General features: G+C 46.6%; 1 protein-coding gene across 1 annotated transcript; it reads left to right on the plus strand.

Annotated features, from left to right (window-relative positions):
• The first annotated feature begins 9,919 nt into the window (after positions 1 to 9,919).
• Positions 9,920 to 24,056, plus strand: LOC142766039 (endothelin-converting enzyme homolog). Its single transcript, XM_075867854.1, has 6 exons — positions 9,920 to 10,006; positions 13,571 to 13,746; positions 14,673 to 15,351; positions 16,262 to 16,693; positions 20,289 to 20,471; positions 23,807 to 24,056. Exons 1-6 carry the CDS (start codon positions 9,920 to 9,922, stop codon positions 23,993 to 23,995), a joined length of 1,746 nt encoding a protein of 581 aa, XP_075723969.1. The 3' UTR covers positions 23,996 to 24,056.

The raw sequence follows: 24,056 nt of genomic DNA on the forward strand, positions 1-24,056 counted from the left end.
TGGATAGCCGTGTCTTCAACGTTTTCAAACAAGTACACCTAAAAGAGTAAAAAAAAAACAATCACTAGCTCTTGTTTAGGTCAGGAAAAAAAATGCCAGAGTTCTCGAGACATCCTCTCGCGTCAGGGGCATCGACTTAAGCCATCAGCGTTGCCATGGATTACACCCTTTTTGTAGCGTATTTCAAACGTATATTGTTGCAAAACGAGGCTCCAACGCAGCAGGCGGCCGTTCTTAGAGGACATGGTCTGTAGCCAGGTGAGAGGACAGTGGTCCACTTCCACAATGAACTTGCTTCCGGCAATATAACAAGCCAGTTTCTGGACTGCCCAAACCAAGCACGCACATTCCTTTTCGCTAGCGCTGTACACCTGCTCGCGAAGGGTGAGTTTCCGGCTAACATACAGGACGGGATGCTCTTGATCCCCCTCATCCCTTTGACTAAGAACTGCCCCCATGCCTCTATCACTAGCGTCGCATTGTACTATGAAAGGCCTCGAGTAGTCCGGTGAACTAAGCAAAGGTTGGCTCGACAAGGCCGCTTTCAAAACGCGGAAAGCCTTTTCTTTCTCCTCATCCCAGTCGACCATTTGGGGCTCGGTCTTGCGCAACGCGTCAGTAAGAGTGCTGGCAATGTCGGAATATCTAGGGATGTACTTACGATAGTAACCAGCTATTCCAAGAAAAGCCCGAATATCGGTTTTCGTTCGGGGCTGGGGAAAGTCTCGGATAGCTGCCACTTTCATTTCAGAGGGACGGCGATGCCCTCGACCGATAACATGCCCGAGATAGAGTACCTCTGCTTGTGCTAGCTGACACTTGGGTGCCTTTACCGTTAAACCTGCTTCGCGTAGGCGTGTCAGTACTGCTCTCAAATGCGTCAAGTGTTCTGGCCAGGACGAGGAAAACACGGCGACGTCGTCCAAGTAAGGCAATGCGAAGTCCTCTTGACCACGCAAAACCTTATCCATTAAGTTGGAAAAACAGTAAGGCGCGTTCTTTAGGCCGAAACTCAACACTTTAGGGCGGAAAGTCCCCAATGGTGAAATAAATGCAGCATACCGGCTCGCCCTCTCGGTGAGCGGCACCTGCCAGTAACCTCTCACTAGGTCGAGCGTTGAGATAAATTGCGCGCTGCTTACCCTCTCGACGCGTTCCTCAATGTGGGGAATTGGGTATGTCTGATCCTTGGTGATGAGGTTTAACTTACGATAGTCTACGCAAGGACGCGGATTTTTGCCGGGTACCTCCACGAGAATTAACGGGGAAGTGTAATCACTTTCACACGGCTCAATCACACCCAATTCCAGCATCCTGTTAACCTCTGCTTTTATTAGCTCAAGCCGGCGAGGTGACACCCGATACGTCTCAGATCTTACCGGTTCCGACGAGGTAAGCTCTATGTCATGAGTGAGGACGGATGTCCGGCCTGGCTCGCTTACAAATCTGTCCTGAAACTCGGTCAAAAGACCACGCAATTCCTGCTTCTGCTTCGTTGTTAGTTGTGACTTTGATACTAAATCCTCAACTCTTTTCTCTATCGGGACTTCGTCCGATTCGGGAGCTAATTCAGGGATTTATGCCGGAACCTCTTCCGGAACATTTCAAGTCATGTTCACGATGGCTTCCCTCTCTTTGCAGGGTTTGAGTAAGTTGCTATGATACACCTGGTGTGCCTTACGACTTCCTGGTAATTTTACCACATAGTTGGTGTCAGACAATTTTCGAGTAATCTTGGCCGGGCCGACTCATTGCACTTCAAGCTTATTCTTTTGGGAGGGCCTCAACAACATGACCCTGTCTCCTACAGCAAAGTGTCGCGCTTTAGCTGTCCGATCGTAGTAAAGCTTAGCCTTCTGCTGTGCTTTGGTCATCGCACTCTCGGTCAGTTCTTGGGCTTTTGTTAGACGATCCAATAAGGTGAGGACATATTCCACTACTACAGGATCATCACCCTGACCTTCCCACGACTCTCTCAGCATACGAAGAGGAGACCGCAGTCTGCGGCCGTAAACAAGTTCCGCTGGCGTAAACCCTGTTGTCTCATGTGGTGCAGTTCTTAGTGCAAACATCGTTGCAGGTAAGCACATTTCCCAGTCAGTTTTCCGTTCCAAACATAAGGCTCTTAACACTCGCTTCATCACGGAGTGAAGCTTTTCTATCGAGTTCGACTGCGGATGGTAGACTGAACTATGCAATAATTTCACGCCACACCGCTCTAGAAAGGTTGTCGTTAAGGCACTCGTGAAAATGGTGCCCTGGTCTGATTGTATCTCGGCAGGAAAGCCTACCCGGGCAAATACGGACAGAAGTGCGTTCACTACTTCGACGGAACTTAGCTCTTTTAGCGGGACCGCCTCTGGAAATTTAGTAGCTGGGCAGATTAAGGTCAGGATGTGACGGTAGCCTGAAGTTGTCTTGGGCAAAGGACCTACTGTGTCAATTACCAACCGACGAAAGGGTTTCGTGATTACGGGTACCAGCTTCATTGGAAATTTCGCCTTATCTCCCGGCTTACCCACTCGCTGACACACATCGAAAGATTTTACAAACCTCTCTACATCTTTAAAGCATCCAGGCCAGTAGTATTCCTGTAAGAGACGATTTTTCGTCTTCTTTACGCCTAAGTGGACTGACCATGATTTTTCATGCACCAAACTAAGCAAATCCTGACGATACGCCTGAGGTATGACTACCTGGTCAAATTCTACTCCTCGCCTATCTAGATATTTTCGATAGAGTATGCCGCTCCTCTCTTGGAATCTCACATTTCGTTTGGCGATTCCCTCTTTCGAACTGTCCTGGAATTGCTTAAGCGTTGGGTCACCCTTTTGTTCGGTTATTAATGAAGCGGGGCTCACCTGCAGCAGCCGACTGAAATTATCCGAAGTTGGCATGACACACAACTCTTTTGTAGTTCCTAGTACCTGGAATGTGTCACCCTCTGTGCTATCCTCTGTACTACCAGGAATCGGCTTGGGAGCAACGGCATTTTCTATTTGCTCGGTCAACGAGGCGTAATTGACCCCTTCCAATTCGGTAGGAGGTTCAACGTCGCCTTTAGGAATGGTTGCCTCCGCGACTACGGCTTCTGCAGCCTGTTCTCGCACAAGTCGATTTGTTTCCGTGGTGTCCAACTCGCAACCAGGCCCGTTGTCGATTTGAGGCTTGTTTGCCTCAGTGAAGGTTGCTCTCGCAGCCAGTGCACGTGCCTTTGATCTAGTCAGTGCCTGCACTATGCCTTCTCCCAACGTTAGACCTTTCTCCTTCAGCATTTGATCTGACTTATTTGAAAATAAGTAAGGATACTGAGGGGGTAGATATGGCGATACCGCGGCTTCTGTTTCCAATGTTCCAAATGCGCCTTTAAGGACAACTTTAGCTACGGGAAGGCACTGACTGTTTGCTTCTACGGCTTGTCTAATCCAGGCACAGTCTCCTGAATACTGTCCGGACTGAACAAAAGACGGATGAACTACGTCCATAGTGGCTGCGGAGTCTCTAAGAACCCGACACTGCTTGCCGTTCACGGTAAGGTCGTACATATAGGGCTCTAACAACTTCACGTTCTCGTCGGCTTCATTTATAGATAAAAAGGCCACCTTTTCTTTCGGGCAGTCTTTCGCGAAGTGCCCTGTTTCGTGGCAATTGAAACAAGCAGCCGGTTTTCTCGCCTCAAATTTCCTTTTGCTTGCCTCTGTCGACGCCCCATGGTTAGATGAATTGTTTTCCTCACCCTTTTGTGCGAGACTTGTCGGTTGTTTTCTAAACGGCGCCTTATTCGGCCGTAGGAATTTTTCCCTTTTAGGCTCGCTGTTTGCCCCGAGGGCGCGGCGCGTAACGAATTCTTCAGCGAGCTCTGCGGCTTTTGTTACGGTGTTCACGTCTGGTCTATCCTGAACCCAGAACCTCACCTTTTCTGGTAACCTTTGATAGAATTGTTCCAGACCGATACACTCGAGCACCTTGTCATGATTCCCATACGCCTTTGCCTCTTTGAGCCACTCCCCCATGTTGGCCATTAACTTGTAAGCAAACTCCGGGTATGAATCATTGTTCTCTTTTACGGCGTTGCGAAATTTTTGTCTGAAACCTTCCGCTGACAACCTGTATTTCTTGAGAAGGCTCGACTTTACCTCACTGTACTCGTCAGCCTCCTCTTTCGTGAGGCGCGCGATTACTTCTGAGGCCTCCCCCGGAAGTAGGGACAACAAGCGTTGAGGCTACGTATCCTGGCTGAAACCTTGCCTTTCACAAGTTCTCTCAAAGTTGACGAGAAACAGCCTAATGTCCTCCCCTAGCTTGTACGATCTCATTAGGTCCGTCATTTTGAACCTGACCCGCTCTGCGGTACCGGATGCCTCGCTGCTTCCTGTTCTACTATTATGGCTAATCTCTAGCTCGAGGCGCTTCATTTCAAGCTCGTGCTTTCGCCTCTTATCTGCCTCGGCTTCTGCCGCTTTCCTTTCGGCCTCGGCCGCGGCCGCCTTCCTTTCGGCCTCTGCCGCTTGCCTCTCCTGAATCTCCTCGACACATTCTGACAGCTCGTCATCCTCCGCCCCCAATGCGAGAATCGCCTCTATCAGCTCTGGCTTTCTTTGAGAGTCCGACACCTCCAGATTCAACTCCCTTGCAAGAAGCAACAACATGGACTTTCGCAGGGATTTCAGATTCATGGCTGCCTCCAGTACCGCTGTCTCTGTTCCACAAATATTCCTGTCCTGCAACTAATTAACCTTGATGGCAACGACAGCTCTAGATACCTGCCTTGCCTCAAGTTTTCCGTTAACTTAGTCTACAAATAAAGCTTGAAAAGCTCTTACACGGAATCCTGCCCTGTCACTGTTAACCTTGACGCCACTGACAGAAAGAGCTTAACCAAGCTATCACACAATTTCTGCCTGACGCAAGTTACCTGTTAACCCAATGACCAAGACAGCCCCTCTCTACCAGCTTTTACTTAACACATAGAGTAAATGCCTGATAAAATTTAACAGAGAAAGCCGGCACTCACCCAGTTCGCAGTCATGTCTCCGGCGTCGTGCCTCTCAGAAGTGCCGTTCGATTCCCTCTGGAAGTCGATGAGCTCGTGTCCTCCTTCTCCTGTCGTCCCGTTGTTGAACTTCGGGCTCACTCCGTCCAGTGGTCGCTTTCGGGGTTATCGGCATCCCGTCGCTGCCATCCAGTTGTTGGGACTCCGGGTCCTGCCGGTCTCGTTTTCGGTAGCTGGCCCCGTCGCAGGATCCATCGTCCAACAATTCAGCGAGAAGAAGCGCCCGAACGAACAACAGAGATTTATTTACATGGGGAGAAGTGGTCAACTGACCCAAAAAGAGAAGAGTGCGTGTGATACAAAACGTCTTCGGCATTTTATAGCGCCACGTTGTTGACACTGGGCGCCTTGTCCGCATCGTCAGCCAATACGGTGTCGCCGGCACCTCGGCCCCGAGGGAGGGGAAAACACCTCTCACAACACAAGGAGTGGCACAACCCAACACGAGGTCCATATATGGTCCCGGCGCCCCAAAATGTTACCAAATATGGTCACGAACGCACAGCAGACCCCGTAGCTCTCCCGGCGAGGAGGAACCCGAATGGGTAGGTGGGGGTGGACGACACCGTCAGGTCAAGAACCGGTTCTCCCCAAAACTCTCCCTGCTTGGCTCTCCAGGGCCGGTCGTAACAGCGGCCACCAGTGATAAGGCTGGAAAGTTCGATGCGTGATGTATAAAAGACGGCGCGTCCCAACGATGAGCAGCTTTTCCACGACCGATGCTGTACTCACCGCTGCAAGGGCAAGCAGTAGACGCAGCCGGCGTGCGGAAAACGTGGTGCCGTCCAAAAAATAAAAAGAAAAAAATAGGGTGCACGATAACTTCTTTTCCATGAACAGCGTCCCATACTTGTTCTATCCTTATAATGAAGAAAGATTTATTTATTCGGGCCAAGTAGCTATTAGAATCAGAAAATAAAATAGGTACTATTTCCTTGCGCGTGCGCGTGCAGGCAGTTCGGCTCAATAGCTTCCACAGTGTTGTCAAGAAAAGCTGTCGCCGAGTATAGTGTCGCAACGCAAAAGTTTTTAGCCTTAACTTTTTTTTCAAACAGTGTAATTCAGATAACCAGGAAGCATAGAGTATTCTTACTGAAGCCTGCTGGTCAGTGGGGAAACAAAACTTACGACGGAGTGGATATGTGAATACAACATCTTCCTAACAGTCATTTTAGATCTTCCCTAACTGACAGAGCGGCCATACGAACTATAGCTTACTCCACGCGAGTCTCCTAAAAATACTGTGTCGGTTACGTATGCAAACTGCTTGGTGCAAAATCCGCCAGAACCAAAGTACCACTGGTCAATCGCATAGTTAAACGTTTCTTCGCCCTCCTTAATTACGACGGAACTGCAATGCCTGCACTGCACCAGAACATAATGGTGCTTGCAAAACGAGAAGTTTTCTTGTTCGGAGTTTCTTTGGGTGCTGCATGTGTCTCGGTGACAATTCCGTCACTTCTATCGTCGCAAGACTGTCGAGATGTGTCAGAATTCAACGCTTAGGCCGCATTCCGATAGAGGTTAGGTGACCAGGTTTGCCGGAAAGTGATGATCAGATACCGTACACCACTTCGCACTCTTCACGTGGTTTCAAGCAATCAAAGCACACTTCAGAAGAATTAGCAAAATGATATGTGCGGCGATTTCGCTTCCGCTTAGCCTTTTTGTCAACACAACACTGTTAAAGAACTAAGGGTGTCATGAGATTTCAAAAGTCCTGTGGCCTACACATTAGTAAGCGGTTGTTTCGCTTAATTGAGGGAAGTTGATTAGTGACTCATCCTTAAGCTTGCGGGCGGATTCTGTCAGTCGGGGGTGTGAAATGTGAACCACCACTGTCAACGTATTGACGTTGAGCAGTAATTTCAGTGTTTGTCCTCAATATCTCATGGCCCGTATTAGCGAGAGGTTCTGCCACTGCAGTTGCTCTTTCGGGAAATCTTCAGCCAATCCTGGCATGAGGCATATGCATGAGGCCAAAAACGCCATTAAAAATTGTGACGCAAAAGTGGTTCTCTTAATATTCTACCGGTTTCACACCTTCGTCACACGAAAGCCCATAACTGTTTCAAGCTTACAAAGGGTTAAAGCGCAACTGCAACGAAATTTCACTTTAGGGGAAACGTCCCTATAGATACGTAATATTCATACGGTAAGTTAGGATAACGACTGTGAAAAATCTTGCAGTCGCGAATTCATTTATAATTGCTGCTGTAACTGCCAGCAAGCAGGCGACGTGGACCTCTGGCGGTGTGCCCAGGCAAATCGGACAAAACCAGATATGACGATTACTTCAGAACGTCGCCGCGTCGCTCCATGTGAGCAATTCTCCCTGCCACTGAATCCCTCTTCCCTGCGTTGAAAGCACTTTTCAATGTAGCTCGTTTAAAACGCGCCTGTACGTTTGTTTGTTTTTTCCTTCCTCCGTGGTTTGGACTACCTTGGCGCCACCTAAAGTGAGCGCGTACGAAACGCGTTCGCGCTGCATTGAAATCGTTGGTACGTCAAGTTCATGCTAAGCAGCATTTCTGAATACGGGGATCAGACACTGCAAACCCACCAGGGGAAAGCTCAGACCAGCGTACGATAACACGCATGTTCATGCAGTTTTATTAAGTTGACATAAAAAAACATATACTAAGGGGCGCGTCCTCAATATGCGTGCTCTAAGATGGCGGAGCAGACGATGTCTATCTATCTATCTATCTATCTATCTATCTATCTATCTATCTATCTATCTATCTATCTATCTATCTATCTATCTATCTATCTATCTATCTATCTATCTATCTATCTATCTAGCCCCACAAGACTTCTAGCTCTCCTGGCCGGTTCGATAATGGTATCGATACCAAACTTGGTATGGCATAACATGACTGTATGAAGAACCTATTTGAGTAGTCATAACGTGAAAATTACGAGACGTGTGTCATGAATGTCTTGAATGTCTTGATTTACATTTCATGCTCCTGCAGCTCTTGCGGTGGGTTCTTTCACCTGGCTTGTTGCGAAATTGGTATGGTATATTATGATTGTATGGCGAACACAAGCGACAGACCCTGACATGAAAATCATAACATACGTGTCATGTAATAACATGACTACATGCCACGCTCATGATGCGTTTGCGACCGTTTCGCTAGCGTCAAACATACCAAATTCGGTAATAAAGTACGTGAATGGATGACGAAGGTATGTGACTAGTGCAAACATGATAATCATGATATGCGTGTCATGTAACAACATGACTACATGCGACGCTCATGATGCGCTGGTGGCCATTTCGCTCGCTTCCCTTATACCAAATTTGGTATTACAGGACGAGAATGAATGGCGAAGGTATGATACTGGTGTGAACAGGATGAACATAACATGCGTGTCATGTAATAACATGTATACATGTCACGCTCATGATGCGTTCGCGGACATTTTATTAGCGTCACATATGCGAAATTTGGTAATACAGTACATAAATGGACGACACGAGTAAATGACACATCCAAACATGATAATCACGACATGCGTGTCATGTAACAATATGACTACATGCCACCACTCATGATGCAATCCCGGCCGTTTTGCTATCTTCATATATGCCAAATTTGGTATTACGTGACGTCAGTGAATGACAAAGGTATGTGACTCGTGCAAACATGATAATCATGAGATGCGTGTCATGTGACAACATCACTACATGCCACAGTCAAGGCGCCAGTGCACTTCGACGTAACACGGTGCGCGAGCGCGCTGGCGTTCATTTTGTCGCGTAACGCCGGCGTTGCCACGCCAGCCGCCGGTCCTGCCATAAATTTGCAAGCGCGCGCAGCGTTGCGTTGCTTTGACAGCGCGTCCGGCGTCCCTCCGTCACGAAAAGAGGCAGACGCTGTGCTGTCTGGGTAACGCAGTGGGTGTGAAATGCAGCAGGTCGTGGTTCGCGCCGGTTGGCGTCGGGCCGCGCCGACGGACGCTAGTCGCACCGGTCGCGCCTGGCGTCAGACTATAGAGCCCTCACGTTTGCTTAACGTATAGAGTCGCTGTGCCCAGCGTGCGCGCGCGTCAACTTGACGTTGGAGTATATTGGGCCCTTCATGATGCACTCGTGTCCATTTCGGTAGCTTCACATATACCAAATTCGGTGTTACGTGATGTCAATGGATGACGAAGAAATATGACCGGTGTAAACATGATAATCATGACACGCGTGTCATGTATGAACATGACGACATACCACGTTCATATAGTGGTCGCGGCCGTTTCGCTAGGCTCACATACGAAATTCGATACCACGTGACGTGAATCAATGATGAAGGTAAACAACACATCCAGACATGATAATCCTCACACGGAATTCATGTACGGCATAATTTACTTCCACCTTGTAACATTGTTGTGATTTGAAAGTGACATATCCACCTTCCTCATTCGTGCTTCGCATATAATCTATTACCACTGTACGTGGGATCTGCCAGTTTTTTTTTTCTAGTTTCAGTCTCAAAAACACCGTTCATTGCAAGCTTTTCTCTATAAGGTAAGCGCTTGTATTTCGAAGGCGACATTTGGCAGGCAGCACTAGCACTAGTTAAACTACCTATATATTGACATTTTGCGGAGTGCCAAATTTCGTTGCCGTTTGCCTCTAACGTCCCACTGCAGGTGGGAGAGGAGCGGAAAGGGGTCCGAGGGGACGAAGTCATTCGTACTACCGGCCTTAAGAGACTTGCCGCGACCGACGTTCTCCACGAACCACGTGGCTCGCAAACGGCTCTTTCTCTATCCACTGAACGAGCAAAGGCTGTGGCATCGGGTATTTCTCCTGCGTCGTCGGAAAGTCCTGCGTTCTCTTCAAGCAACCCCGCTGCTCTCATGCCGTTTCGCGACAAATGCAGCCAGGGACGGAAATCGCTGAAAGCCTTGGACAAGTTGCTGAAGAATCCCGTGGTGCCTCGCGTGGTGAGTTCTTTGCATGAGGTGTCCGTATAGTTACTGAGGCGATTGCCGTGCATGTCTCTCGTGGAAAACATGCGCCGCCCGCGTCAATAAGAAAGACGCCTAAACACGCACGTCTAAGCGATAATCCAGATTGAATGGTGACGTCTTGTTCAACGTCAGCAGGATGACACTATAGTGACTTATGGTGTCATCGATTGGCAGATTAGGTGTGGTTGACGAACTCTGCGCCGGAGCACTGGCACCGGACAATAGGAGTGAAAATACCGCTGAAACACACGCGCTCACTTTAGAGCAAATGGCAGGGTCAACATGAAACGCGATACGCGCGTCTCTCTTCTTGCTTCAGTGGGCACGCTAGGCACAGCGACGTTACGCTAGCAAAATGTGGGCTTCGACGCGAGGCGCAACTGACACGACCGGAGTTCTTTGGCGCGCCTTAAGTTGGCACCGTTTCAAGGCACGGGTCATATACGACCGCCGGTCGAAACCACCGATTTTCGCGGAGCATAAAAAGTTGCTCCTTGGAGTGGATCTCGCGATGGAGCTGCTCCAGGTCTGCCAATGGAAGACACAAGGAATACACTCAATCCGCCGATGGAATATACTTGCGGCACATGAAGCAGAAGAAAGTATTACCGGAAGCACTCCGAATCTGCAAATGGTGGGCACCCTTCAAATAGTGGCGGTTCGGGCTAGTTGGTGTGACATTACCATAGTTATAGCGCGAGAATTGAACGACGACAAAGTTCTTGTCCCTTTGTCGTCGTTCGGTTCTCGCGCTATAACTGTAGTGACATTATGTTATTACGTCGTTAGAACACCTTGCTTCTTGGTCGTTGATGAATTTCGGTCAGGGGTAGTGGTCCATCGGGTAAAGTGTGCAGATAGCATGAGAGAGTGAGGGGGAACCTACGCAGTCGAAGGATGAAGTAAAATCAATTGAGTTACTCGTAAGCATATGATCACTCTTATTATGTCATTTGCGCTAAATAAAGAGACCCTTAGCTATAAACATTAAATAACATTGAAGAAAGAAGGATATTCCGTTTATTTTGAGTGCTCATACTGATGGGGATCTACGTGTAACTCTAGTACTACCAATACTGCATTGGCTAATTAGGTTCTTCAACGGCAGTTCAACTAGTTGTGTCCACAAGCCACAAATGTGGCAGCATACTTTGAAAATAATTGTATCAATGCCCGAAAGGCGCTGGAACTTTAATGAAGCTCATGCACTTTTTGTGATCCTCGAATTACATTCACTTCTCATTCAATATTTTCCATGTAACCACCCAATTATGATTTATTCTGTTTTCTTTTCTGAAACATTATTGTTGGTATTAGGACATTTGGAACGTCATTTTATGTTGCCACTTTCCCTTGCATTGCGCGGATATTTGCCCTGGTAAACCGCACCCTAAAGCTTTTTATTCGTTGAAGGAGTCCTGACACTATGACCTGACTAACGCATTTCTTGTTCTCCATCCTGTGCGTCATCTGCTGAACGTCTGAAATTTCAATGCATCTGCCATTTCAAATACATTGTTTCGTGCGCTAAAGTTTATTATCGATCCATGTGACTCCTTCTACGATGCTATTGATGTTGACAGAAAAACCAGCTAGACGCGAGTAACTGCTAATGTTTAGATTAGTAAACTGCGCTTTTCGTGCTGCAAGTTCCGCTAAATAAACAACTTGACGCCGCAGGGACTGCAAAAAGTAGATAAACTTTGCGAACAGTGCATCTGAAGTTTCCCACGTGTTTCAGCACAAAAGACATTCTACGTTGAAAAGAACAACCAAACCACAAAACTGTTTGAACTTCTTCTCGTTTGAAGCCAATGCATCTGTGAAGCATGTTTCTCTAACATTTGTGCTGATCATGCGGCTGGTAATTCGCAATAGCGAAAAAAGCGACTCTTAACGCGTCAGGAAAATTATTTGATCAAAAAGTGGCCTCTTGATCTTGGTGTGTTTTTATGATGATGCTTTCAGGTTTCCTCCGTCGCATAAAGCTGAGGTCCTCAATTATGAAAAATATATTGTTTCTACAACACCAATAACCAGTTTCTAAGCAGAGTATTCAGAGAATTCTGAATACTTGGGAACGCTTAAATTATGCTTTTATGGTTCCGTAAATGTTCTGTCAGCCACTTCAAGTGGCACAATTCCTTTTCTAGAAAAATGGCGTTGTTCAGTGAATGTTTGTGCTGTTTTCATTTAGAGCGCCATACAGGAAGCCTTAGAGTCAGTTGAAATCATGTGGCCGTGCGTGCTTTATTTAGAGGATAAGCAGTTAAAAGAGCTGTGCACATGCTACCCACCGCGTGCGGTGCGGCTGTGTGAGTACCCCGTGTATAGGCCCTAAGGGCGAGGTTCGTCCGGTGTCCTTTGTCACGGCTACATTAAGTGAGGCAACGCCCGGGAATAACGTACGATGTAGTCAAAATACGCGTGAGACACCCCAAAAGAGGGTCTACAATAGACCAATATTATTCACAATTCCTATACAACGATATAAAACTCCTAAAAGCACAAATATTTTTTACTAGTCGGCAACTTTGACATAAATATTATAGAACCTCGCCCACTCGACAGTTTTGTGTAGATATATTTTCATAATTCTTGTTTTGAACATTTCAGGTAATGAAATATTTGAACATTCCTCAGGAATGCTTTTTTTTTGATACCATACCATACTTCGTTTCTAATATTCTTGCACAATTAAAAACACTGTGGCACTTTTCGCATTTAAATGTGGGCGTTTCTTGCGTTGCCCTGAATTACGTTTCTTCGTATAAAGCATGCGTAAAAAAACATTTTACTGATTCCTTGCACTTACATTAACGATCCGCTGCTTTTTTACCACTTCCCTTTGTATTGTAGGTTAACCAGACTGGCTTCACCAATCCGGATACAATAATAATTAATAATTTATAATTTAATATTACTGCTCAATGGCTTCAGTGAAGACCAGCCGAAGAGAAAGTCGTTACCGTACTGCTTTTTTTGGTGACGGGTGACGCATTGCTTAGGATCTCATTGGTAGCTTTCACTAAGTAATTACCGCAGTAATTGAAGGTGAATTTACGCTTTTGTGTCTGCTAAGACTGAAAATGCGCATGGGAATTAGATAACAAAATTGACTTGTTATCACATTTCTCTTGCCCTAATGCTTGCCAGCCATGAGGACTTTCCACCATGCAGCGTGCTACACTGGTGTCACACGGAGTCGTGCTCCTTGCGTGGGAGAACGAATCAGGTTCATGTTATTTTCGAACCTTTGGATCAAATTAACCATTACTCATCCAAGCGATTTGTCACTCGACAGTGAAATCGAACCGAAATAGCTCTCTACCTTTCCAACCCTACAGAACATAAGCCGGATGGCACTTGCCCTTGGGAGTTGTACTTTCAAGTTCCGATAAATTGGTGCGTTGCAGTAGGGTGTCATTGCTAAAGTAAATAAAAGCCTAGCTTTCCGATTGCAAGCCATGATCGTGTTTTGGTAAATGGCACATCTGGGTGACACGTCTATTACCGATCTTCTCATTTGCAATGCAGGAACCATCTCCGGCTACTGCTGCTGCCAAGAAATACCGACTTCCGTACAAAGTGAAGGTGTTGCTGGCAGTGTTTGTCATCGCAGTCATTGTGGGATTCACTCTCCTGCTGCTGAATCTGAAGCCGAAGAGACATCGTGTTGAATTTTGTGTCACGAAAGGTTGCCAAGAACATAGGTGAGACAGAGGCAAGGCTTACCTTAACAGAATCGAGTAATTAAGACTGGTCACACCACAGAATCTTTGACTACGGCAGGTCACACCGACGCACTTAATATAAACAAAGTATCGAGGATTGGTTTGGCAAGTTTGGTGGCCTTTGAACTGCTTTTTATTTCATTTTCGAATGGTGCTATTTGCTACGTGGTGTCGAACAGGAATCGTTAGCGTGACTACTTTACGCTTAGAAAACTCAGCTTTGCAAGGACCACGACAAATAAAGCGCCTAGTGGGCTGCATTTTTATATGCGTAATGAAAACGAGCAGATTGTGCCCAACAAGGACACGAACCATCAAAACTCGATTTGTTCATATTTAAATTCAAGGAATCCATTGGCGACTGAAATGACACTTTGACCAAATGAGTATCTATCTATCTATCTATCTATCTATCTATCTATCTATCTATCTATCTATCTATCTATCTATCTATCTATCTATCTATCTATCTATCTATCTATCTATCTATCTATCTATCTATCTGTCTATCTATCTTTTTTCTTTTGCAGGGACCGTATAGCAAGTCAAATTGATAAGAACATTGATCCTTGCCACGACTTTGGTGCTCACGTGTGTGGACGCTGGAAGGGTATTGGAGAGTCCTACATGTCATGCTCTCAGATGAACGATATGCTCCTGGCGTGGCTCCTCAACTTTCCGAAGACGCTGAGAACCGGCGTGGTTCACTTTCCAGCCGGCAGAAAAATTGATTCGATATTTAAAAGCTGCATGGCACAAGAGGAGTCCGAAATTCACATGCTGAAAGAATTCATGGAAGCACGAAGTATCCTCTGGCCAGAGAAATCATCAGAAGATGTACTTCCGGCTATGGCCCTGTTCGACCTTTCCTTCAACTGAAACGCCGACCTGTGGTTTGCTCTCAGGGTACTGCCCGCGGTCTCAGAGAAAGTTGAAAGGCGTATATTATTCGGAATTAACGGCGAGATTGCCATTTGGAAAGCTTTGATGAAGACGATTCCAAAGAAACACTTAGAAAGCGTGTACACCGGACTCTTCAGGATATTCACCAACGACTCGCGCAGCGCGCCTGACCACGATGAGATGTCAGAAACAATTCGCATTCTTGAATACGTGTTTAATACCATAGTGCCGGCAGGGTTTTCCAAAGCTCGCGCAGGGGCTTTGTTTCGCCTAGGCGAGATCGACAAGATCACTTCTCTGCCCCTTGCAGTGCATATGCGAGACATGTTCAACGCCGTGCTGAGGATCACTCCTCCCGTCACATTAGACGAACTGGTGCTTGTGAGCGACCTGTCTGTGTTCAACAGCATCATGAAGGTACTAAACAGGGTTAATGACACGAGACTGTTGCGCCATGTGGCATACTTGTTTGCTCAAACATACGGGGCAGTAGCCTACTTCAGAGGCTTTCTGCTCGTCGTTCATGGCAGTGAGGCCCAGGCCAAGGAGGCACTGCCTCGTTTTTGCGCTCGTCGAGTCGAGCCAAGCTTCAAGCTCCTTGTAGCCGCCTTGACTTCTGTCGCTCAATTTTCAGGAGAGGAACGGCGAAGTGTCGTCGAACACTTGGAAGAAGTTGTCCAGGTGAGCGCCTGGCAACATTCGATGCTAGGCTAGTTTTTCTTCGTGAGTGTTATCCAGCGCCATATTTTGCCACAAGCACGCAAAGTCGTGTTAGGAGAGTTGATGTCATGCTTTTCTATGTATTCGCTCTAAGAATCAGCGCTATATAACTTTCACAAACAAATATACGCATGAAGAGCTAGCCCCCCCTATTTCACCTATTGAACGCCACGATGAACGACTGCTTGTTATGTTCTTTGTTGTGCTTGTTTGAGCTGTGCCCGCAAGTGTATTCCAGAACTTCCAGCTGCACTCCTTCAGAAGCGTAACCATACAGAGAACCAAGCTAAGCATTCAATTAACAATACATATCTCGGTGCTCACCCAGTCATAACTGAGTTAAGCCACAGCCAACTCTTTTTGGGGCAGCACTTCCGGAAATTCTTATCATTTTCTTGTGCCTTAGTCACCTCCCGCATTCGTGAATCAATTTTTTGCGTTATCACGTACGTGTCCATTGCTTTGGCGGCAGGTATGCGTTGAGAATGTGGTCGAAATATGTCATAATATGGTTGCATTGTCATTTGTGTAGCCACCGTACGTGTCGCACATCAATGCACGTGACATTTCTATCTCGCTCACCAGTAGTCGCAATGGTTTCTGATTTCAACATATTCTATTTAAGCTATTTACCCGGCTAGTGAAACTGGTGTGCTCAGCCACAGCATTTCCCTCAACTCGGAGCATAATTGGGGCTGCACGCAATATGATCTTATTTCTCTTTACGACACACTCTTGCAGTCAAGGCGAATTGCAGTTTCTACCACGTCCCTCAAAAGTGATCTCCAAGAAAGAACTGTGTGATACGTGAATTATTACCAGCCCGAATTCTGTGTGACTTCATGGACACTGCGATGTTCCTTCACCGCAGGTGGCTATGAACAAAACAGGTGCCTCCTCATGGCTAGATTCGAGGATCAAGAAAGCAGCCTTGGAGAAGCTCAGCAACGTCCAAACTGTCGTGTGGCCTTCGCAGAAGTTCCTGTCTCCGAGTCGGCTCGAGGAAGTGTACAAACATTTCCCTGAAGACGCCACGTCCTTTACCGAGTTCTGGATCGAGGCGCGTCACAGTCAGCGTCTTCTGTTTGGCACTGATGCAGCCACTGAGGAGCTGCTACTCGGGAACAACTACAATTTACCGTGCGTGGAGTACGTACAGGTGCTCAGCCACCTCTCCCTCTCCATCGGCGCACTGCAGCCACCACATTACTACTCGGACGGCACCAAAGCTATGTTGTACGGCTGTGCCTTGTACCTCTATGCTCGGGCACTCATCGGTGCCATTGACAGCGAGGGAGTTGAGGTGAGGAGAGAAGAGTGTAATAGGTAACGAAACCAGACGAGTCAAAGCGAAAGTTAATTGTAACGCTAATTAAAGTAACGTTATGTCCGAACATCCCTTCGCAATCACTGCAAGGCAGCATTGAAGTGTTCAGTATAGAAAGACTTTGTTCATTCGCACAACCAACTACGATATCAGTGACTCGTACATGTGGTCGAGTTTATCTCTTTCAATGGGCCTTTTTCTTGAACCATTAACCGGTTTAAATTCAGCCCATTCCTTGCACGGTGGAGGAGAAGGAGGAAGAAAGGAAATACAGGGTGATTAGCCAGTCGGGAATCAGTGTAATGCGAAGCAGCCAGCAAAGATCTCCATACAGGGCCTTGTTTTTATGAGGTTGCGTCATTCATATATCATAGGGTGTAGTTCAATTAATTTGGCGTGTTTGTCATGCATGCAAGCACATACAATCACCACGCTATTGTGATGTGAATACATTGTACTATAGATGTATACAATAGTTGGCCTGTCAGTTATGTTTTCCAGCACTTGTGCCATGCCGTGACGATTTTTGTATCGATCCACTTAACAAATCGGCCGGAAGCGCAGCACTACCGTGTCATGTAATTCCCACCGTACATGTGATGCATGTCCTAAGTTGCGTGCTACCTGTAATTTTCGTCACTCACGCGATACGAAATTTGAAGTTTGTAAAACAATCTAAACGGCCTTGAGTGCACCATGATCGTGGCATCTAAATGACGTCGTACATAACATGAATGTCACGATTTTCATATTGCCACCTGTCGGTTATTTTTGTCTTACAAAAAGGTCTTGTCATATCAATTTTGGTACATATCCGTTTCATTGGACAGCCACGTGTCGCTCGCCTCCATGCAACGTAAATTATAGTGTACATGCCATGTGTGTCATACTTTGATGTCACCACCCGTAATTCATGTTTGTCATACAATTACATCATTCAATATCAAATTTAGTGAATATAAAGCTAGAAAACTAACCGTGATGAAGCCAAACAGTTAAAATCGCATGCCATGCGCACTGCACATGTGCGTGGTCTGTCGATTTATTTTGAGACACTGACAAATTTATATAGTTTTTGGTGAAGACAACTGTGTTGTGCTGTAACAACGTTCGTCCTCCGGCATGATATTGTCAAGTGACACAGCATTCACACAGCACTATTTGTTGACGGTGGCATGCTTGTGTGAGACTTCGGATAACTTACCCAAATGACCACAATGAAGATGCGCTTTGGAGATACTGATTGAGCCGAGACGGGACACACACATGACGTTGTTTTCGTCCAGTTTATTCACTATCCGCTTTTTAAAAGCGCATTCACGTCACTGCACCCGCATCGAACCAACTAGCCCAACTAAGTGTGCTGACTAGCTCAAATGGTCAAATAAGATCCATCTGCCATAAAGGCCGCTGAAAGGCGACGTGAAGCACTAATGTGCAAAAGTATGGCTTTAGCTGCACCGCGGATCTAGCTTTTGTCACCAAATTGAGTTGTGAAAGTGTACAACTGCAAGCTGCCCTCCTTGGTTCTGGCAACGCGAGACCACATTCAAAAAGGGAAAGCATCAGGAGCGAAAAAAAAACTCCAAGACGGGTGAATATTTATTTACACCGCGGTTAGTACGTTCGCATTTATTGTGGCACAGCTGCTATCGTCTGCGCCACTTCTACATGCTCTTGATCAGCAACTGAATTGAATGTGTGCCACTTTGCTTTTTATGAGCTTTTTATTTTCTACAAACGTTCGTATACACATGCGGATCACGCCGAAAAATGTTTGGCAATTTAAGGCCCTTGTTTTCAGGAGAAGCACCAGCAAAACCTGCATTATGCAGAAAGGCTTTGAGCGTGTAGCTGTGGTGTAAAGGATTCGTTTGGCTGTGCTTAAAATCAAGATGTTTTGCCACTCTTTAGCACACCGCTGGTGCACTTTCCACTACTTCAAGTTTGTTTTGCAGTCTTCGTCCCCCGCTATCCTGGGTGCAGTGGACAGACAGTGGTCGCTCTAGCATTGATGAACGTATGGTGACGGGCAAGGCAATCTTTCTTGGTGATCGGTCGATTAAAAGCTCTTCACGAATGCGTCTTTGCTGAGGCTGCGCGCTTTCATCTCAGTGCGGGTACTTCGCAATTCCGAAATACAGATGAACTCATAATGCTACGGAGCATACGGAATGAACTATAAATTATATCGTAGCACAAAACCTAGACTTAAATGAAATAACTTGTTAAAAAATATCAGTGTCCAGGCACTCCTTACTGAAAGTTAACCAGTGAAAGCTGAAACGTGTGGCCCCGGTGTTTAGCAGTGGGTTCAAGCCGTCGCTGCCCTGAAGCTTTTATCAATTATTAGCCACATGTTCGTGCTTCCTAATGAAGTTGGACACACGTTTGGCTTGGGTTTGCCGCAGTACAGTGCTTATTTCACATGGCCGCACTCTACCTTCCATAATCATGGTCACGGAGGAGTGTTACGAGCTGTTAAATGCGCTTTGCAATGCGTTAATCGCAGTGGTTGTTCTCGAACCACATGCGGTCTCAGGCGTCGCAGCCGAAGCCGACGTGCCACTGAAGAAACTCCCGCCGAAAGCGGGCGTTGGCGCCGGCTACCGCGCCCCCGCTATCATCACGTTGACGCTGTTGCGCCCGCAACGCGGCTTGTTCCGCGGGACGTTGTTGCAAGCGCTTGACATCGCGAGATAACCCGGCGGCGTGGTTTGCGGGATCCGCCCGCCGCCGGTGCTTTTCTTGTCGTTCGGGCCGTTCCACGCGCTCGCCGCTCAGCCGCAACACACGGGCCGGGACCCCGGCTGCACGCAAGCGGGGGGGCAAATAAGCCAATTGGCAACGCTTTTTCACCCTCCACTTGGGTGCGGGAAGTGTGCCGGCCTGTGCGTTGCGGCTGTGCGGCGAGCGCGTGGAACGATCCTTCGCGATCCAGCGCCGCTTGGAAGGCTGCAGGATCATCGGTACTCAGTTGCTGCTGGCACTCGACCTTGCGGGTCTTTTTTCGCGCCCGGACTACAACATCGGCCCGGTGAATGTTGTGAGCTCCCTCACGTTTTGTGAGCTCTCTCGCGCTCTTCTAAAGTTGTCTGTGGCTTACCCACGTGGAAGCTAACTGCAGTAAGAGATACGCGCGTGCTCGCCGCCATGGTTGCAACGGGATCAACAACGTCACTCACAATGCAGCCAATGGCACGGATGCTTGGGTACGACGCTGAAAACGATGTAACTGATAACACAGCCAACAGAGACCGCTCGAGACACCAAACCAGTGGGAGACCGATCGTGTCAACGATGCCTAATGGTTTTTAGTTTCTCCTAGCGATATACAGATTTCGCTGTAAAAAAAGCATGTGAGAGGGTGGGAAAGATATGTGGCGGTAATTTTTAGGGGTGAAGTATTTTAGGCCTGATGCTTTTCTCTGGTTCTGGTTTTTTGGTTGCGACGGCAATATTGCTTTCCATATAGACATGTGAACTCTACATAATTGAAAGTTTCAAAGCATCGTTGAAGGACCGCAATTTGTAGCGTGTATATAAATAACAATGTAAGCCGTGCTCACAGGTCAGCTCCCAAGGTGAGACAATGGCGTCATGGCCGAGTGACAAGGTGTTCGACACTTTCAAGCAGCGCATTTTGGGCTGCTTGCCACGAAATACAAGCATCTTTCCCGAGGTTCCAGCAATTGAAGTAACCTACGAAGCTTTCAAGCAGCACCAAGAAGAGCATGACCCGCAACTATCAGAGGTGGGTATAGAGATTCGCAAGCCACCTTCTTCGTCCTACATGTGCGTCCATTTCTTAAATACGGAACTGGAACGCAAGGGCTGCAGAGTAACATTCTGAAATGAATCAAATACCTATATGAAGGTATTTGCTTTCCTTAAGATTTGTCACACTTTTAAAATGTCTCGAACAATAGAGAAATAAAGTTCATCTTGCGTGATTAGGATAGCACGATGTAGTATATCGTGGAATACTGTAAAATACAAAAGATGCTGACCGCCTAGAGACGGCGAATAAAGCTATGACCGAAGGTGTGGGGAAAATTATTCTCTTTCTCATGAAGATGGTCTCGCGCTACAATGCAGATGTATGATTATATTTTTCTATAATTACGGACTGTTTAGGCCAATCGCTGTAGTGCTAACTCCAAGAACGTCGTGCCTCTGTGGTTAACTGACAACTGAGAGGTAAGAAATACTGTGGGCACGTCAGCTTCGAAAGCGATTCTTATGATGAGACAATTAAAAAGCAGATAACTGATTCAGTCTTAACGTTGGAAATATATATTTTCTTGGGCAGCGTGCAGCAATTTAGATAAAAACGAGTACTTTTTGACATGAACTTACGCCACCGCTTCATGTCTGTTTTAGGAGAAGGCTTTGGTTAGCTGAATAAAATTTACTGGTACACTTTTCCCTGATAAGTGGAAGATGATCGCAAAAGGGTAATATAGTTTATATAGCTCCGCTGCTTTGTCTCACCAAAAAGGTGTCAATGTACGGTTATCTTAAACAGTAAAAAGAGATTATTCGTGAACTCTGAGCATTATTAAGTAAACTATTAAAGTCAATATAGGGGCCTAGGTTAGGTCCTCTATAACCATGCGTGTGGCGGCGAGAGAAAAAAGTTGGCCCCGTATCTGCATGTTAATCTGCAAATCTTGTCGAAAGACGATAGTCTTGCGTGTGGAGAGATTGAACAAAACAATTATTTGATGTTCTGCGCAAGAAATTCAGTGAATGGTATTTTGGAGGCGCTGCGTTAGAGTGCCTCGAACGTGCAGCGGAGGCGAACGAGTGCATCAAGTCACGTCACACGTTAGACATGAGCGCCATCTGGCACTTTTCTTGGAAAAGGAAGCGCGCGCCTCTGACACTGGTGTGCACACCCGTCTCAGAGGTGATAAAGTGTAGAAAGCAAGGTGACGGGTAGGTGCCACTACCGTCTCGTCTTAGCAAAGCATTGGAAACACTCGCCTTTTCGTGCAAGCGTTGCATGGTCAGCACAGCGTGATAAGCGCTACAGTCCTTAAAATTACTCATGTGTGCCTTTTCTAGTAAAAGCCGCGCATGCAGAATACATACGTGTTGCTATGATGCCCCAGACATGCGCAATAATTGTTTTTAATCGACAATTGCACAGGTATAAACGCTAAATCTTGAGCAACATTGATGGGCACTGCGGATGGGGTCGGTCGTTTCAAGTACCCGGTGCCGTTAAGACGAGACAAACAGACAAGTGTACAGAAAGACAGACCACAAGTTTAGTCTCGCAGGTCCCCAAGAAAGACTATCGTCTTTAAAAACAAGAGAACTATTTCGGCTGATGCCAGGACGAGAAGGAATCAGGTTTATTCTCAGCCCACAGCACGAGAAAAAAATGGCCCCGGATCTGCATGTTACACTGCAAATGTCGTCTAAAGACGATAGTCGCGTCCGGAGAGAGTGAACAAAACATTTATTTGATGTTCTGCGCAAGAAAATCGGTGAATGGTATTCTGGAGGCGCTGCGTTGGATTGCCTCGAGCCTGCAGCGGAGGCGAATGAGCGCATTGAGGCCCGTTAGACATGAGCGCCATCTTGCATTTATCTTCGAAAGCGAAGGAAGGCATGCGCGCCTGCGGAAAAAGATGCGTGCCATTTTCGGAGGCGATAAGGTGTAGAACGCAAAGCGATGAACAGGTGTCACGACCCTGTCGTTTTAGCAAAGCGTTGGTAACACTTGCCTTTTTGAGCATCGCTTTGCACTGTCAGCGCAGCGTGTTTAACGCTAAGGTCCTTAGAATTACTTGTGTGTGCGCCTTCTCTACTGTAAAGGCACACATACAAAACATCGACGTGTTGTTATGGTAGCTCAGATATGCGCAATGAATGCTTTTTAATTAATAATTGCACAAGTATTAACGCTAAACCTTGAGCAATACTGGTGGGCGCTGCAGATGGAGTCGGCAATTTGAGGTATCATAAGAGCAGACAGACAAATGTGCAGACAGACAGACCAAAATTTTTCCGCCGAAGGTCCCCAAGAAAGACTATCGTCTTTAAAGAACGCATGGGCGTGCACCTGAGCGCCCCATAATTAATAAGCGGCCGATCAAGATGATGATGGGTGCTAGAGGGCTCCACCCATCCCCCCCTTTTATAGGTCTACAAATTAAGCATCCTTTGCAATCGGGGATGTAAAAAAATGAAGATGCCATGATGTCTGAAGAAGAGGTGCTCTGCTCGATTTTCCACACGGCTCAATGTTTAGTGCAAGTGAACCTGTCACCCGTTGAGGACGAGAGAGGACAGAAAGATGAGTTTTATGCTCGTGTTGCTAGAATGCCCGGAAACAGCTCCTGCAAAGCTTTGCTTGAGATTTCAACAACTGGCTCAGCAATATGTTTCGACAACTTCAGCTTTAGACGCGGCACGTGTGCGTATTCGGAAGCTTCAGAGCGGACAACTAGAAAGTATCTCTTATTTTACTCGTGAAGTAAGAGAGCCAAACATCCCTGCTTACGAGCGATTGCAAAATATTCACGCAATATGGCGCGTTTTTTTTTTCGGAAATGCAGCCTGTCTACGAATTAAGACTTGCGGCCGAGTAGCAAAGGTTCATTTCTTCTTTTGAGACGTTCTGAGAATTTCTTGCAGTAGCTATTCGTGATGCCTAATGAAAGTTTGTGCACCATCTAGCAGCGTCATACAGCACATTCGGATGTTTTGAGAAAGAAGTGTCATGCGTATTTTTTTCCGAGGGTATTGTGAGCTTGCTCACTACTTTCCCATGGTATGCAGGCTGAAGGCACGTTAGAGCATCCACAGCGCTTGCGCAAATGTTTCACTTCGGAATGACATAAACATGAAAATTATTAGTGGAAGAGTTCCTATTAACTGTCTTGTAAAGATAGCGGGCTTCTTTGAAAAGAGTGAAGTAGATTTGCCAATTTTCGCACATTAATGACGGCTCGACGGTGAAGCTGTGATTTGTGTCTGCACTCTGACGCAGCTGAAGAAGTTAACATTGATCCTATTGCAATTATTAAGCAAGCCACTAAAGGGCTTTACTGGCTTTGTCACGCTCTTTCGCAGGAGCTAACGGAAGAGAAGGTATTCTTCATTACTGCCTGCCTTTCAAGTTGTGCCAAGACACCTAATGAAAACCTCTACGGCGGGGACTGTAACCAGGCGATGATGAACTTCGCACCGTTTGCCGAAGCCTTCGGTTGTCCTGTGGGCTCCAAGATGAATCCGGCTGAAAATTGCCCGTTTTACGATTGACATTGCTAACCAAGCGTATGATGTGTTAGATACATTGTTGTTGTTTTTACTGTCTTGTGTA

The sequence above is a fragment of the Rhipicephalus microplus genome, chromosome 6 (assembly GCF_043290135.1).
Source record: "Rhipicephalus microplus isolate Deutch F79 chromosome 6, USDA_Rmic, whole genome shotgun sequence".
Lineage (NCBI taxonomy): Eukaryota > Metazoa > Arthropoda > Arachnida > Ixodida > Ixodidae > Rhipicephalus > Rhipicephalus microplus.